The sequence below is a fragment of the Ctenopharyngodon idella genome, chromosome 16, assembly GCF_019924925.1.
Source record: "Ctenopharyngodon idella isolate HZGC_01 chromosome 16, HZGC01, whole genome shotgun sequence".
Classification (NCBI taxonomy): domain Eukaryota; kingdom Metazoa; phylum Chordata; class Actinopteri; order Cypriniformes; family Xenocyprididae; genus Ctenopharyngodon; species Ctenopharyngodon idella.
Genome location: NC_067235.1, coordinates 15,233,593 through 15,247,792, shown reverse-complemented (window position 1 = coordinate 15,247,792; position 14,200 = coordinate 15,233,593). Strand labels below are relative to the sequence as shown.

At 38.0% G+C, this 14,200-nt stretch overlaps 1 protein-coding gene across 2 annotated transcripts; it reads right to left on the bottom strand.

Annotated features, from left to right (window-relative positions):
* Positions 1-518: 518 nt before the first annotated feature.
* Positions 519-13,774, bottom strand: leng8 (leukocyte receptor cluster (LRC) member 8). Of its 2 annotated transcripts, none has more exons than XM_051864274.1 (16): positions 13,624-13,774; positions 13,436-13,522; positions 12,341-12,479; positions 12,101-12,244; positions 10,209-10,283; positions 9,678-10,098; positions 9,422-9,599; positions 9,049-9,219; positions 8,289-8,507; positions 6,577-6,741; positions 6,125-6,419; positions 5,890-5,991; positions 5,506-5,574; positions 5,298-5,427; positions 5,005-5,212; positions 519-4,908 (listed from the first exon to the last, which is right to left on the bottom strand). In XM_051864274.1, the coding sequence occupies exons 2-16, from the start codon at positions 13,474-13,476 to the stop codon at positions 4,746-4,748; spliced, it is 2,520 nt and encodes an 839-aa protein (XP_051720234.1). In that variant the 5' UTR covers positions 13,477-13,522; positions 13,624-13,774; the 3' UTR covers positions 519-4,745. The 2 variants fall into 2 exon arrangements, with proteins under 2 accessions (XP_051720234.1, XP_051720235.1); XM_051864275.1 differs by adding an exon at positions 12,854-12,959 and having other exon boundaries at positions 13,436-13,728.
* Positions 13,775-14,200: the final 426 nt, after the last annotated feature.

Here is a 14,200-nt window from a genome sequence, read left to right as displayed (position 1 = left end):
GTCTCAAGTTATTCTACTGGAACATTCTGCATAATTTAATGTTTGTAGCCACACACATATACCTTTAGTTTGGGGTTAAATTTTTAAAATTGTTTTTTAAGTAAGTCTCATGCTCACCAAGACTGAATTTGATTAAAAAAAAAAAAATACGATTTGACACTGAAACTTATTAATGTTGAAAACCATTGTGGTGCTTAATATTTGTGGAAAATTTGGTACCTTTTTTCAGATTCTATCAAATTGAAAACATCTAATTGGAACAGTTTACATAATGCATACTTTTGATCAATTTAATGCATCCTTGTGGTTTTAAATCATCAAATGTTAGTGTACCTGTATAGTATAAATCACTTTCATAAGTGAAATAATGTACTGATTACTAGGTTTTCCCTCACAGCAAGATGAAACTACTTTATAAAACACAGCGCAGGGAGCACACCGTACATAGGAACCTCTGTAACTCTTAATATTTAGAAGACAATTCTAATAGCTTCCACCACTGAATCACAATCTGTACATCATTCTTTATTTTTCTTTATTTTTCTCACAAGATAAAGTATGTACATTATGTACAGATCAGCATCTACAAACGGCAGTATTTTCTTTCAGGGCAGAGACATTAGGGCTTTTGAGAGATGGAGCTGTAAAAGAAGAAACAGATACAAGCACAGTCCTGTCGAAATACTTACTGCCAAGCACTGACCAAATATAAACCAAATCGCAACACTGCATTATAGTACATAATACAGAAGAAAAGAGGAGAGAGACAGGAACATGCAGAAAAAATAACAGATGGCTGAAAAAAAAAATTAAAGATGAGAAGTCAATGGCTAAAGTTGAAAATGTAAGAGAACACTTACAGAGGCAAATCTAAGTACAACAAACTATATGAACTAAAAGAAAAGCAAAGATTTGATGCAGAGGAAAGAAGTTAAAGAAATTCGATGTGCAAGAAGAGGACAGGCAACATTTGAAGAGAGGGATAAGACCGTTAGGAATACTGCTGTGAAAATATTACACAACTACAACAAGGCTAAAAATACATTTCATGAAAGAAAAACAGTGGCATCAATTGAGATTAACATTGCTTTGGACAATCCTTGAGTAATATTCATTATGGGCAGCCAATCTCCATTATTATTAGAAACTGCAGTGAACTTTAAAGACCTGAGGACATTAACTGTAAGGATTTCTCAAACCTGTTGCTTAGATATCTAGAGTTTATATAAGGGTTTAAAATGTCTGTAACTATCTGTATGTCCAGGTATGTCCAGTATGCAATTCTACAGCTTATTTTAAACCTCCAAGTTAAACATCAGAAACCTGTTCAGTCCACAAACAAAACCGCAGTTAAGTACAGTAATTGTTTAAAAAAAAAAAAAAAAAAAAAAAAAAAACACCCACTAAATCAGTTAACACTAAAGATACAGTTGGGGGGGGAAAAAAGAAGAAAAAAAAGGGGGGGGAAATTTAAACAATGTTAAGAATAGACAAAAGACACACCTGAACATACAGCAGCAATTCTACTAAACACTACATGGAGCCAATCCGGAAATACAACCCATACATCATCTTTAGACTGACAAGGTGTTTTTGTCATTTTAGAGAAATTGAGATTGGCATAAAAAAAGAAAAACAATGCAAACTGAATTCGCCAAGCTCTCAAAATGACAAGCATCAGACAACAACAGGCACATTGAAGATTCAATTGGCCGATGTCTGGATGTCTCAATGGCCATTTTCCAGTGTGCCTCTGGATTTGTTTTGCCCTCATCTTTTCATCTCTTGCTCTGCTCCGATTGGGCATGACTGCAAGAAGAGAGAGATCTGGTAATGAAGGAGTGCAGGAGAGAGGAGAACAAGGGATGGGAGGGGTTGAAGGTTGAGAAGGAGAGGAGAGCAAAGTCAGTGTGGCAACCAGTAGCATCAGTAAATTATTCATTTACAATGTACAACCAAATACAAACATCCAAACAGAATGAAGCCCTAAAGTAGTCAAAATAAACTTAAAAAAAAAAAAAAAAGCCAAACTTCAATATATTGCAGTCTTCAGTACTCATTTGACCTCAAAGTCACATCAGTTAAAGGGATGGTTCACCCAAAAATTTAAATTCTGTCATCATTTACTCACCCTCAAGTTGTTCCAAACCTGTATGAATTTCTTCCTTCTGCTGAACACAGATTTGGAACAACTTGAGGATGAGAAAATAACAGAATTTTCATTTTTGGGTGAACCATCCCTTTAGGACATGTTACAATTTAAAGGATTAATATCTTTGGAAGAAAAAAAATCTAGACAAACAATATGTAATGTATTAGAAATTGTGCTTAAACCAAGTATTTCCCTTGTTGTTGGATACTTTGGTGTCTAACAAGTGACATTGAGTATTACAGGTATGAATGGAGGAAAAAAAAAAAAAAAAGCTGAATGGGGAAAAGAAGATGAACAAAACAGGAAGGAAAGCATTAAGTTAAAATGACAAAGAAATAAGTACAATAAACAAAAATAACTGCTTGGGAATGTTAACAATAAACAAGGGAAATATTTGGCATTACATTGTCAATTCATGAATTTCTGCCTCCTTCATGTGTGGATTGTAAGAGTTTTACTTTCTGACATGTAATTTATTTAGTGTCTAGCGGAGCATGACATTTTAGAATAATTTTAATGTGAACATTTCACTTTGCACTGCTAACCACCCAAAACATGTTTAAACTTTAAAAACTGCCAGCAAAATGACTGAATAAATCAAAATGACTTACCATTGTACAAACAAAAATCAACTATAATAAACCAAAGTATTATGAGAGAAAAATAAATCTCACTTTGCACATTATTTGCATGAGCACGTATGTACATATTTCACAGATGAGATATTAGGGATGCTTTCTGCTCATAGTGGCCCTGAGCACATCTTGCTTAAGCACACATATTTCAGACCCAAGCCTTATCCATGCTCGATGAATGTTAAACGCATTTAATAAATCTGATTACTTAGACAGCAGAAATGCTAAAAAGCTCCTCACTCATTTGCAATGAAAGTGATGTTTGGGTGACGACTCCAATCAAATAAATTTAAAGCAGTCCATTAGAGATTAAGGAGCATAAGATGAACTTTATAAAACTTTAAATTGGTACAACTTTTTTTTTTTTACTATAATGTATTCATGCTTCAATTGGCTAGATTAAGACCATGATGCCATATGAATCTCTAAGACTTACTACTGCACCACAGTAATATCCATGTAAAATGAGCAGATCTTTTGGTGTCAATCTTACAGATAAGGGGTGCAACAGGGTTCAGTATTAGGCCCGTTTCAAAACGCAATGACAAATTCACAACCTGCCAGCAGGGTTAAAAGACATCAAGCCAAGCATGTCGTTCAACAGTGGTAACACCTCAACCCAAGCTGAACGAAGATCCACCACGCTTTTTCAAAACATCAAGTCCTTCTTACCAGCCATTACCAGTAGATGTGGCCGAAGCTTAAGGAGCCATACAAACCCATGTGTTTCCAAACCCCAGCAGGACAGTGGATGCCCTTGCAGGAATGAGGTGGCTAGTGGAGAGAAGACAGGATACAACTGCCATCTTTCTGTGAGGGAAAACTGATCTTGCTTTTCCTTCTGAATGAATGAACTTGGTGTTGGGTGTAGGGACCATCTATGTTGGGTGGTGCTTGAGGAGACTTGGATCTTCAGTGGCTGATGGTCAAACTTAGTGGTGAATGAATGCCCTAGGTGGACCTGGATGACTTTAGAACGGTTGGCCCTATTCAGATCACAGCTGAGGTGGAAGTGAAAGATTTTGAGTCACTGAGCTGTAATTCCTGGGTGTCGAGGAATGATTAGGATGGTATCTATGACTAATGAAGCCCAGCTTCTCGAGTGTTGAACGTCGTGTGGGAGAGGTGACTGTGTGGGAAGGGGGGGCAGAACTGGTGATGGTGCAAAAATAAGGCCTAATCTGCATTTCTGAAGGTGATCTTGTTTTAGCTCAGTCCAAATATTATGGGTTATCAGCACTAGGATCCTAGAGATGAAGTGAGGCACCTCCACCTCTGACTTACTGAAGACATCTCAGGCAAAGAGAAAGATAGGGCATACAAACCATCTTCTTCTTGCTTAAAGGATTGCACTGAAGCTCACTTGGCTTTAAAGTCCATTAAAGAGGAAAAAATCTTGGAGAATGATCCTTTGCCTTCACACAGACTTGATGAGCTGGTATGCTGTTGGTGGAAATTGGCTCACATTATATTCAGCATTAACTGTGATGTTTTCAGGTCTTGAGCTTTGTGGCTGTTTGCTTGAGAGGAGAGAAACATGAGAACACACAACACTGTTAGCTTGAAAATTCTTTTTGAGCTCTATGATGTGGGACCTGACATGACCTGCTGACCTGACCCTATCAGATCTTTGCCCTCTGTTCCTTTTTTCTATTGGGATAAGGGAAAATCTGCAAGTACTTGGTTGCCTGATACTTCACTAAATGGGCTGTGTGAATAGACTATACTGGGTCTTGAAATGGCACCTAAATCCCTGTATATGGATGTCAACTGTCCATCTGTCAGAATGTCCATCACTCTACAAGAGTTAATAAATCTGAGAAATCTCTCATATATATGATCAGCTCTAGACTCTGAATGTGTGTCTATTATGCAGATATCTGGTCCCTTATCTACATTCTGTCTTTATAAGCTCTATAAGTGTAAATCCTCTGGTCAACCCCAACCCTTTCCCCATACTACGAGGTTGTAAGACAGGATGAGCTGACTTTACAGTCTATTTTGCTTGGGTCAGAGGGGGTGAATGCAACCCCAAGCCCTGCTAGAAATGCTAAACATGAGTCTAAATCTGGGAAGGCCAAGCTGGACTGCACATACTCCACCGGCACAGAGGGCCTGAACCTGTGACAGAAAAGGGAAAATTAGAGGGAAAACTTTAGACTTCAAATCATCAATAGCATAATTTTTGCAAGGAATTTCCCTGGCATCTGTACTCACGTTTTAAGAATGGCCCTCAGTGCTAGATTTCTTTCACGCTCCGCAAACTTGTCAATAAGGTAAGCAGCCATACGTGGAGCTTTCTGATAGAGTTTGAAGAACCGGTAGAAGTTTCCAAGAGCCCAGGCAGTACGGAGCTCAAGAGCATGAGCTACACATGGATCAGCACGGAGCTCAGGGGTCAGGTACACAAGCTCGGTGGTCAGGTCTAAGATAAATGTAGCAAGAGCAATAAAAATTGGAGCACAAAATAGTAAAAGTAATACCTGAACTAGTGAAAAAGCAATTTATACCTCCAGAATTCTTAGTAAAGATGTAGTAGATAATTCTGTAGGCAGTGAATTCTCCAACGTTGTCTGATGGGCAGTCTTTATACAGCGCCTTCAGCTGGGTCTGGCACTGGTTGAACTCCTCGTGGTCGCCCTGATAAGTCAAAATGTGTGTTTAGTCCAAAAAGGAATAAAAGTGTCTTTTAATCAAAGCTGACTTTTCACCACATACCTTTTCCAGAGCAATGCGAGCATGAGTCTCGTAGACCTCCACGGTGAAGTCCGTACGCACACCTTGAACCTGAATGACAAGATTTCAAGATGAGACACTACGGCCCGGTTTCACAAACAGGGCTTGGACTAAGCCAGGATTAGGCCTTAGTTCAATTAGGGTATTTTAAGTAGCTTTTATAAACGAGCCCTAGAAAAAACATTACTGGTGTGCATCTTGAGACAAAACGATAACACTGGCATATTTTAAGATATGTCAGTGCAAGTTGCTTTCAGTTGAAACAGCTCAAACATGCATTTTAGTCTAGGACTAACTTAAGCCAGGTCTGTAAAACTGGGGGTACATGAGTAAGGCAGGTAAGTGGTACTAGTAAGTGTTACTCACAGTGAGATCCTGTCGTATTGACTTCATTTGTTCACATGCGTACAAGTAATCCTGATTGGTTTTCCAATGAGCTTTCACTGCAATCAGGGACTTTCGCAACACCTGAAACACAAGATTCAATACAAATCTTCAATGAAACTGCCATTGTACAACCCGTGAGTAACACATACAGCATCCAGTGTTAATCACAGATCTATAACCATTAAACAGATCCCTAAAGAAAAGCAACACTCACAGATACAGGTCTGACGGTTGCAGGGTCAGGAGCACAGGTGAGGCGCAGGTAGTTTTTGGTGATGTCCTGGCAGGTGCCGACTATGGGGCATTCATCCCAACTCAACCCCTCCTGGGTGCCGTTGGGGACATCAAAAACATTGATGTTTAACACCAAGGGCTCAGTGCGTAATTTAGTGTGGAAGCGTGCTGCACGGCTCTGCTTCTTTGCTTCACGATTTGGGTCGTGAAAGTCAAGGCCTGCGTTACCACCTTTCCGCTTTTTACCAATACCACTTGTTAGGTCTTCCATATTCCTGATAGAAGTCAGAGGAGAAGGTAATGAGGCTACTAGCAATTTATTGAAGTGGCTACTTTCTCTCAAACGGACCAAAATGTCATGAAAACATTGGCTAACTAATGTTAAAAACGTTATTGGCATTCAATTTTGGTGTACAAACAATGATATCTCACCTTCGCCCTCTGTTTGCTTTGCCTCTTCCTCTGCCTCTCTCTCCTGCAGCTCCTCTACCTCGCTCTCTTTCTGCCCCACGGCCTCGGCCACCCTTTTGTTGCCGCCGGGACAATGGGAGGCGAGGATCACTTGACATGCTGCTATCTGATTGGGAGCCAGAATCACTGCAGAAGGAAGAGAGTCACCATTCAAATTCTGCTGATATCCAATTTCTATCATACTTCAAGTGATGATTTAAACTAGGGCTGTCACTAATGATTATTTTGGTAATCTAGAGTAACTGGATAATATTTTTGTGGTAATAAAAAGTAAACAATAGCCTTTAAAATGTATTAAAAATACATATATAACAACAATGTGGCAATAATAATTGGTTCAAATAAAGTACCAAAAGCAAATAATCATATGGTTTTATTGAACAAAACTGTTAAAATACATAGTTTAATATACATAATAGGGCTGTCACAAATCCTCAATTTAATTGGAGTACTTTATTTTTAAAAAATCCTTGATTGCAATTTACCAGTGTCGATTAACCAGTAAAATACCGAAGTGGGGGTTGCTTATAAAGTCCATCTAGGAACACATTGTGTGCCATTTCAACAGATTTGTAATGTAAATCATTTACAAACCTACGCCAACACAGGAGACTACAACGTTTCTAAATAGGCTAATTGTTGCTCATCGTGATTTCAAAATAAACATTTAAACCCTTGCTGAGTTTGCATGTTTTGATGTCCACATTCTCGTTCAATGACAGTGGCTGTAGCATTTCTATTGTAAAGAAGTGGCCAAATATTAAAGATTATGTGGACATTTGAATTAAATGTTGTTTGGCCAATATTAAATAAGGATTTGATCACGCTGTAAAGGGTAACAACAACCACCAGGCCATTTGGCACCCTCTGCAGGCATTTGTTATAATACATTATGTATGTAAGGTGATTGTTTATATCATGTGTATTATATTACTTATTTTAACTTTGTTATTCAATAAAACCATATGATCACTTGCTTTTGATACGTTATTTGGACTAGACTAATGATTATTGCCTCATTGTTATTATATATGTATTTTAAGTCATTTTTACCCTCTGGTGTTCGGTCATTTTAGACTGAAAAAAAAAAAAAAGATTGGAAATTTAAAAAATTGCCACTTCATCGGAATGGTACAAAACCTGACTTTTATGCTGACTGCTATGTGCAATGATTCTCTTGGTGACCGCTCGGGTCCCTTTCACACCGCCATAGCAAAAGAATGGGAAATAGGCAAAAATACATGTTTTTTTGTGTACAATCTACAAATCAGCCACGATGCAGAGACAGAGAAAAAAAAAGAAAAAAAAAAAAAAAAAAAAAAAGTGCACAGCAATGAAGGGGTGACACTAAAATATCGAGTGCAAAATAGACATTCCACCCCCCCAGCACATATACTACTTTAACTGGATCACAGACTTTTTGATTTCACAATAGCACTATGCTATATTATGATTTTTAAATGGTTTAAATATATTATGCAGCCTTATGAATGGTCCAATAACATTGTTCATGGATTCTCGTTCTTGGAATGTGGCACTTTTTACCGGTTAACCGACAATCAAGGTTTTTTTTTTTTTTTTTATAAACCGAGTACTCAAATTTAATTGAGGAATCGTGACAGCCATACATTAAAGTGTTGGAATTTAAGTAACATTGCAACCCTGTGCATTACCTGCGGTGATGTCTACTCCTGTCCCTGTGTCGGCTGTGAGGGGATGGGGATCGTGATGAGGAGTGGGACGAGCTGGAGGAGGGGCTTCTCTGAGAAAAGACATTTCTGTAGTTACCCAGCCTGGCCCCACCCCTGCCACGGGTGGCTCCACCTCTCCCAATAGCATTCTCCTGAGAGCGTTGAGGAACCACCTCCCAGCGAGACTGCTTTTGCTTCAGGCTGATAAAGAAAGCAGTTGTTCAGTGCCAATTTATTTTATTTTATTATTTTTATACACCATGTCCGCAGCAAGGCTATCTACATGGTGAGAGCAAAGTGAATAACAAAAGTCTTATAATTAACAAAAAACTACAAGACTCAAGACAGACAAGACAAAGATTCTAAAATACATTCAGGTGACAATTTTAATACATCAGTTAAACATATCTCTGAATAAAAATGTTGTCTATTCATATTAAAAAAAAAAAAAAAAAACCTCCAGTCTAGTAAAAAATGTTTAACAGTCATTGGAGTTTGACAAGGAAGCCATGATGGTGGTTCTTCACCTTTCAATAAAAAAAAAAAAAAAAAAAAAAAAAAACACGTGTAAATCTCGAACTTGATTATACCTAGATTTGAAGTTACTGAAAAAAATCTTGTACTAGGATTTATTTCATATACGTTTAGTGCCAATAGTTAAGTAGCTTGAATAAGCCACTTATAAAATGAGGAATGCTGAACTTTATTAAGTAGAAAATTACAGAATAGAGATGCAACTCACTCTGGCAGTGGTTCTCTGGTCCAGTCGATGGTGTAAGCAGAGCCATCCTGTAGTCTGGACTGCAGAAGGTCTTTCAGTACTTTTTCTGTACGATCCTTATCCTCTTCAGATTCACAGGCTGTGAAGCAACGCTGTACATACTCTTTCATAGCCTGTGGCCAGTCCTGAGGCCTTCAAGAACCCCCCCAAAAAGTTATTGTTATTATTGATTTCTGACATTAAATATCACTGAGCTAATATGAGGGATAATATGCATTCAAATTAGCACAGCTCTAATTATCTGTTCAATCTAGAGAGATGTAGTCAGTTGCTACTGAGACACAAGCATGTTCCAACCAGCCTTTTAATTGTAAATATTAGCCAGTACGCTTACCGAGTTTGGGAATTTCCAGCTGAAGTTGTAGATGTTGCAACAACAGACCCAGGCGATGGGTTTGTCGCATTGGGGGATGCCAATCCAGGGGCCTGCTCAGCTGAAGGGAAGTTTTGACTGGCCATGACGTACGGGCGCTTTTGTATGTTAAATTTGACAGCGCCTGTTCCAGGAGCCTCTGTTGAAGAAAGAAAACATTAGGAGGATATACTTAAAATGACATGTTCAGCACACATAAGCACACAGAGACACATACGTTTCATGCGCTGCCACAGCTGCTGTCCACCTTTGTTCATATTGCCAGCGTTAGGTTTCTTACAATCCACCATGCCTGCGCCTCCATATGGGCCCTGTCCTGGAGCCTGCTGCTGAGGGGGCTGATATGCTGGAGCTTGGTAACCCTGGTACCCTGGCCGAATCTGCCCAGGATTGTAGCCCCGCATCATGGGGTTGGAATCCGTAGGGCTGTATGGCATGGTACCATTAGGGCTGTAGGGGGTCTGGGATGGTGGAGGAGGATACTGAGCATTGGGTGGGGGAGGTATGGGGGGTGGAGGAGGGGGTGGGGGCTGGTCAGAGGACGTAGGACTCTGAGGGGGAGGTTGAGGGGTTGCAGGAGGAGGGGGCTGGGAGGGATAGCTGGAGGATTGATCTTCCACCATAGGCATGGAAGGGGTCTGAAAGAGAGAGAGAGAGAGGGAGAATGAATGAATTACTTAAAATTTACACAACTAGGTGATATACATTTGGCCAGCAGTAGCTCCCAATGATATATAAAAGTCTATACCTGTCCAGTGGGTGTAGTGGGTGTCTGGTAGCCCCCTGGAACACCATACTGTCCTGGAGGATATGATCCTCCATACTGGAGGAATGAAAAAAATATATATATATTGTAAACTGCAGAAAAAGGAACATCTGTAATGGTTTAAAGTTGGGCTAAGTGGCAGGGGGTTATTATAGTTATCTAAAACCATTAAAAAAAAAATCATTACTTGAAATAAAATTTTATTTCAGCTAGTTGTCAAGAAACATCTAATTTTCATTTAACTTGTTACCTTACTCCCTGAGCGTGATGCGATAAAGCGAAGCAAATTATGATCACGTAATATGATTGACAGCTCTAGATCGATTGATGTTCTTGTAAAAGAACATGTGAGAATAAATCTGTTTGAAGACACCAATGATTAACTCAGCGTCGATTCTGTTCTCTCTTCCGGAATACTTTTTCTGTGTTTTCTGGTTTTTGCGCTCAGTGTCAATGGACCTTTAAACATTCATTTAATGATGTAAAAAAAAAAAAAAATTGAAACTTGAATAAAAACTACATAGACATGTTTTAAAAATAAATAAATAAATAAAAAGAAAAAAAAAACTAAAAATTAACAAACAGAAAAAGTGCAAAGTGCAAGTGAGTTAAAAACAGAAGACCATGAGCAGACATTTCAGCAGATTGCTATCCTCAGTGCGGATAGCAAACTGCTGAAATGTCTGCTCATGCTCTTCTGTTTTTAACTCACTTGCACTTTATTGCACCATGCAATTTATAAAATCAATTTTGTATTTTCTAGACCTCTTCAGTCTTTTTGGATTCAGTGTGCGGTCAGCCATTTTTTTCTGTTTTGCTCTAGTTTATCTTTTTTGGTTCTACGCACCTGAAGGAAAAGGAAAATTTTTTCAACTGAGAACCCAACAATTTTCTCTGATCTAAAACTTGACAAACAAAATTGAAAATATAAAAATAAAACCTAATTCAAGCATATTAATGAAAATCAAACTAAATTTGTCTCAATATATCAAATATGTTGATATCATCCAACTGGATGAAAATAATAATATTATTATTATTATTATTATTAATAATAATTGGGAGCCTATGCCTTTCATCGCTACGTGATTTTCTGTTAAACTGCAAATCAGGCTCTAACTTTCAGTAACTAGCATCAACCCCTTTAGACTGAAAATTGGAACAAAAATCTGGGCAAAATCATGTAATGTTTTGACTGCAATTAAAATTAGTAGCAGTTTCTATGTTCACATTTAACTGCAGACTGGCAAGACCACTATCAGAATGAGCACATAATTTTGTAAACAACACAAAATTTGACCTGGCTGCACTTTATTTTTCTTTATTTTGCACTTTATTTAATGTGCCATAACGCGTTTATATCCAATATAGCCTTGTTTCCAAAAACGGACGCCACTTTTCTTTTCAAAGGCGCATAAAATATAATATTGTGGCTTGGCTTGATACACGGTCTAATGCTCTAACGAAAGCCAACTTTTAAACATCTAATGTTTTTATTTTTTGTGAATCTCTTTACATTTATTTGTGGATCATAATCTATTTATTTGGAATAAAGGAACGATTCTAAACCCATACTGGTGGATGGTTTCAGTGCACAGCACGCAGACACGACTAATCAATAATCATTGTTGATTGTTTTCATTATTGATTATGAACTATTTTACCGATTAGTTGTTGCAGCCCTAATGTCAGTCAGTTCAGTGTACTACAATACTGTAGAAAGACTAGGCCTATTATACTTGCATTATATTTTAGTATAGGAGCAACAAGTAGAAATGTGTTTTAAGAAATATAAAATAGTGTTCTTGGTGCAAACACAAATAGGCTGTATACAGGTACATGCTGGAAGAATATGAATGAGTGCATTTATTTACCGGAGGCATGGGGTAGTAGTAGTTATAGGGATATGGGTAACCAGCATATTGTTGCTGGTTCTGTTGATACCACTGCTGATAGTACTGTTGCTGCTGTTGTTGCATTGCAGAGGAGTCTGTAACTGTCGGCTGATACTGTCCAGACTAAGAAATAATAAAAAAAACAGAAGAGAATCAACCATTTAAAAACACAACACAAAATGGGCATACACAGATGATGCAACTTTAAAAAACACTAACCTGTTGGGTGGTGCGATTGGTTGGTGAAGTCTTGGTTGAGTTCTGACTTTTACTGATGGAGGCTAGAGCCTGTCTGGCTTTTTCCCATTCTGGGTTTTCATGAACTGGGCCCTCTCCACCTGAATTACTACCATACGGCCTGTGAATGACAATAATGTATGTCTGACTTTAGGTTATACCACATCTAGAAGGTTCCAGTACACTTTTAGGCATCTACACAAGACCCTGACCCATGCAAAATATAAGAGTTCACATACAAATAAAAACTGACTGTACCAGCACACCAGTTTATAACATTATATTATCAGTACACTTTAAAATCTGAAAGTGAGTCATGAACATTTAGTTAACAGTTATTACCCATACTACGCCTAGCTTACATTATTAAAAAGTGTGTTGGCAAATGCCATAATGGTAAGACTACAATCAAGACTGCAATGAGGCCTCTAATAGACCTTATTCAGAGCTGCGCCATGACAGGTATGAAAGCGAGTCTGTGAGGGATAGACTTACCGTGTTTTCAATGGCATCCGCTGTAAAAAGCTGTATTAAGCTCTTAGATCACTTAAAATTTTCCACAGCTCATACTGTCGGGAGTTTTTTTTGTCTATTGAAATTTCTTGGAAAGATATTTTTGCAGTGTTTCGTCAGCAGAACAATCCAAAAACACATTAAATAACAGTACAACAACCCACCGAAGAGATGTATATCTATCCCTCACAGCCTCGCTTTCGTAGCAGTTAAAAGTCAAAGATGGCGCTGCTGTGAATCTATAAGATCTATAACTTACACAGGTCAAACGTTAATTCGACGTGAAACAAATTTTAATGTGGACTAAATTTTCTAATATCATTTAAGCTAAAATTTGAATTACGTTTTCAACCAATAACTAAGTCATAAGTGTGTGTGACAAGAAAATTCGCTACATACTTGCAAAGTGATGCGGATGGGCTACGCATTATTTACACCCATTTAACCTCATATATGTTTACTAATGTCTTCTATTTGTAAAAAAACAACCGTTTCAAAGTCTAAATGGTGTGGCAAAAGACGTGTATTATGATGATTAGGATTTGTAAAGTGTAGAAATCTTACCAATTCGTTGTCGGGGCTTGCTGTGCCGCGTTCGCAGCCATTTTGGCAGAGCTAACGAATTAGCTACTGTTAGCTCGTCCGAAAATTCTGCGCAAATATGAGAAAAGTAATAGTTCTAACGTTCAGTATAGGAAGTTTTGAAGAAAATCGCGTACAAAAGCTGCTTAACAGTGGTTTATACCGAATACCTTAAATAAACCAAGTTCCAGTTGATATTAGGATTATACTGGAGCCCATATCAACTAGTTCGCCGAACTCAATGGTTGAACGTCAACACCTCTAACAAAATGGCTGAAGATGATGGTGATGGTGACGCCGGAAATTCTGCCACCTTCTCTCATTGGACGACAGAATGTTCTGCACATGAACAGCCTGAGAAGGCGAAAATTGGCCTTTCTATCATATTAAAACAATCGATTCTGATAGGTCCGAAACTTATTTCTGAAAATATATAAAATATTTTCCATATTCCTTAGCAGCCCCAAGATTTATAAAAACAGATTAAATAAATACAGATCATTAAAAAGGTATACATTACAAAAACAAGGTTCACAATTCACACAATATATATAGAATATATTGCAATAAATAAGAACAATAAAAAAACATTACAGACAATATACAAAACAAGCAAACTGATTTCAGTAAGTATTGTGGAAATTTCTTTCATAATCTCATACTAACTTGAGGATCCCTGTAGAACAGTGGTTCTCAACCAGGGGACCTCAACAAACTTCTCAAGGGGGTCTCAAGATTACTTAAATA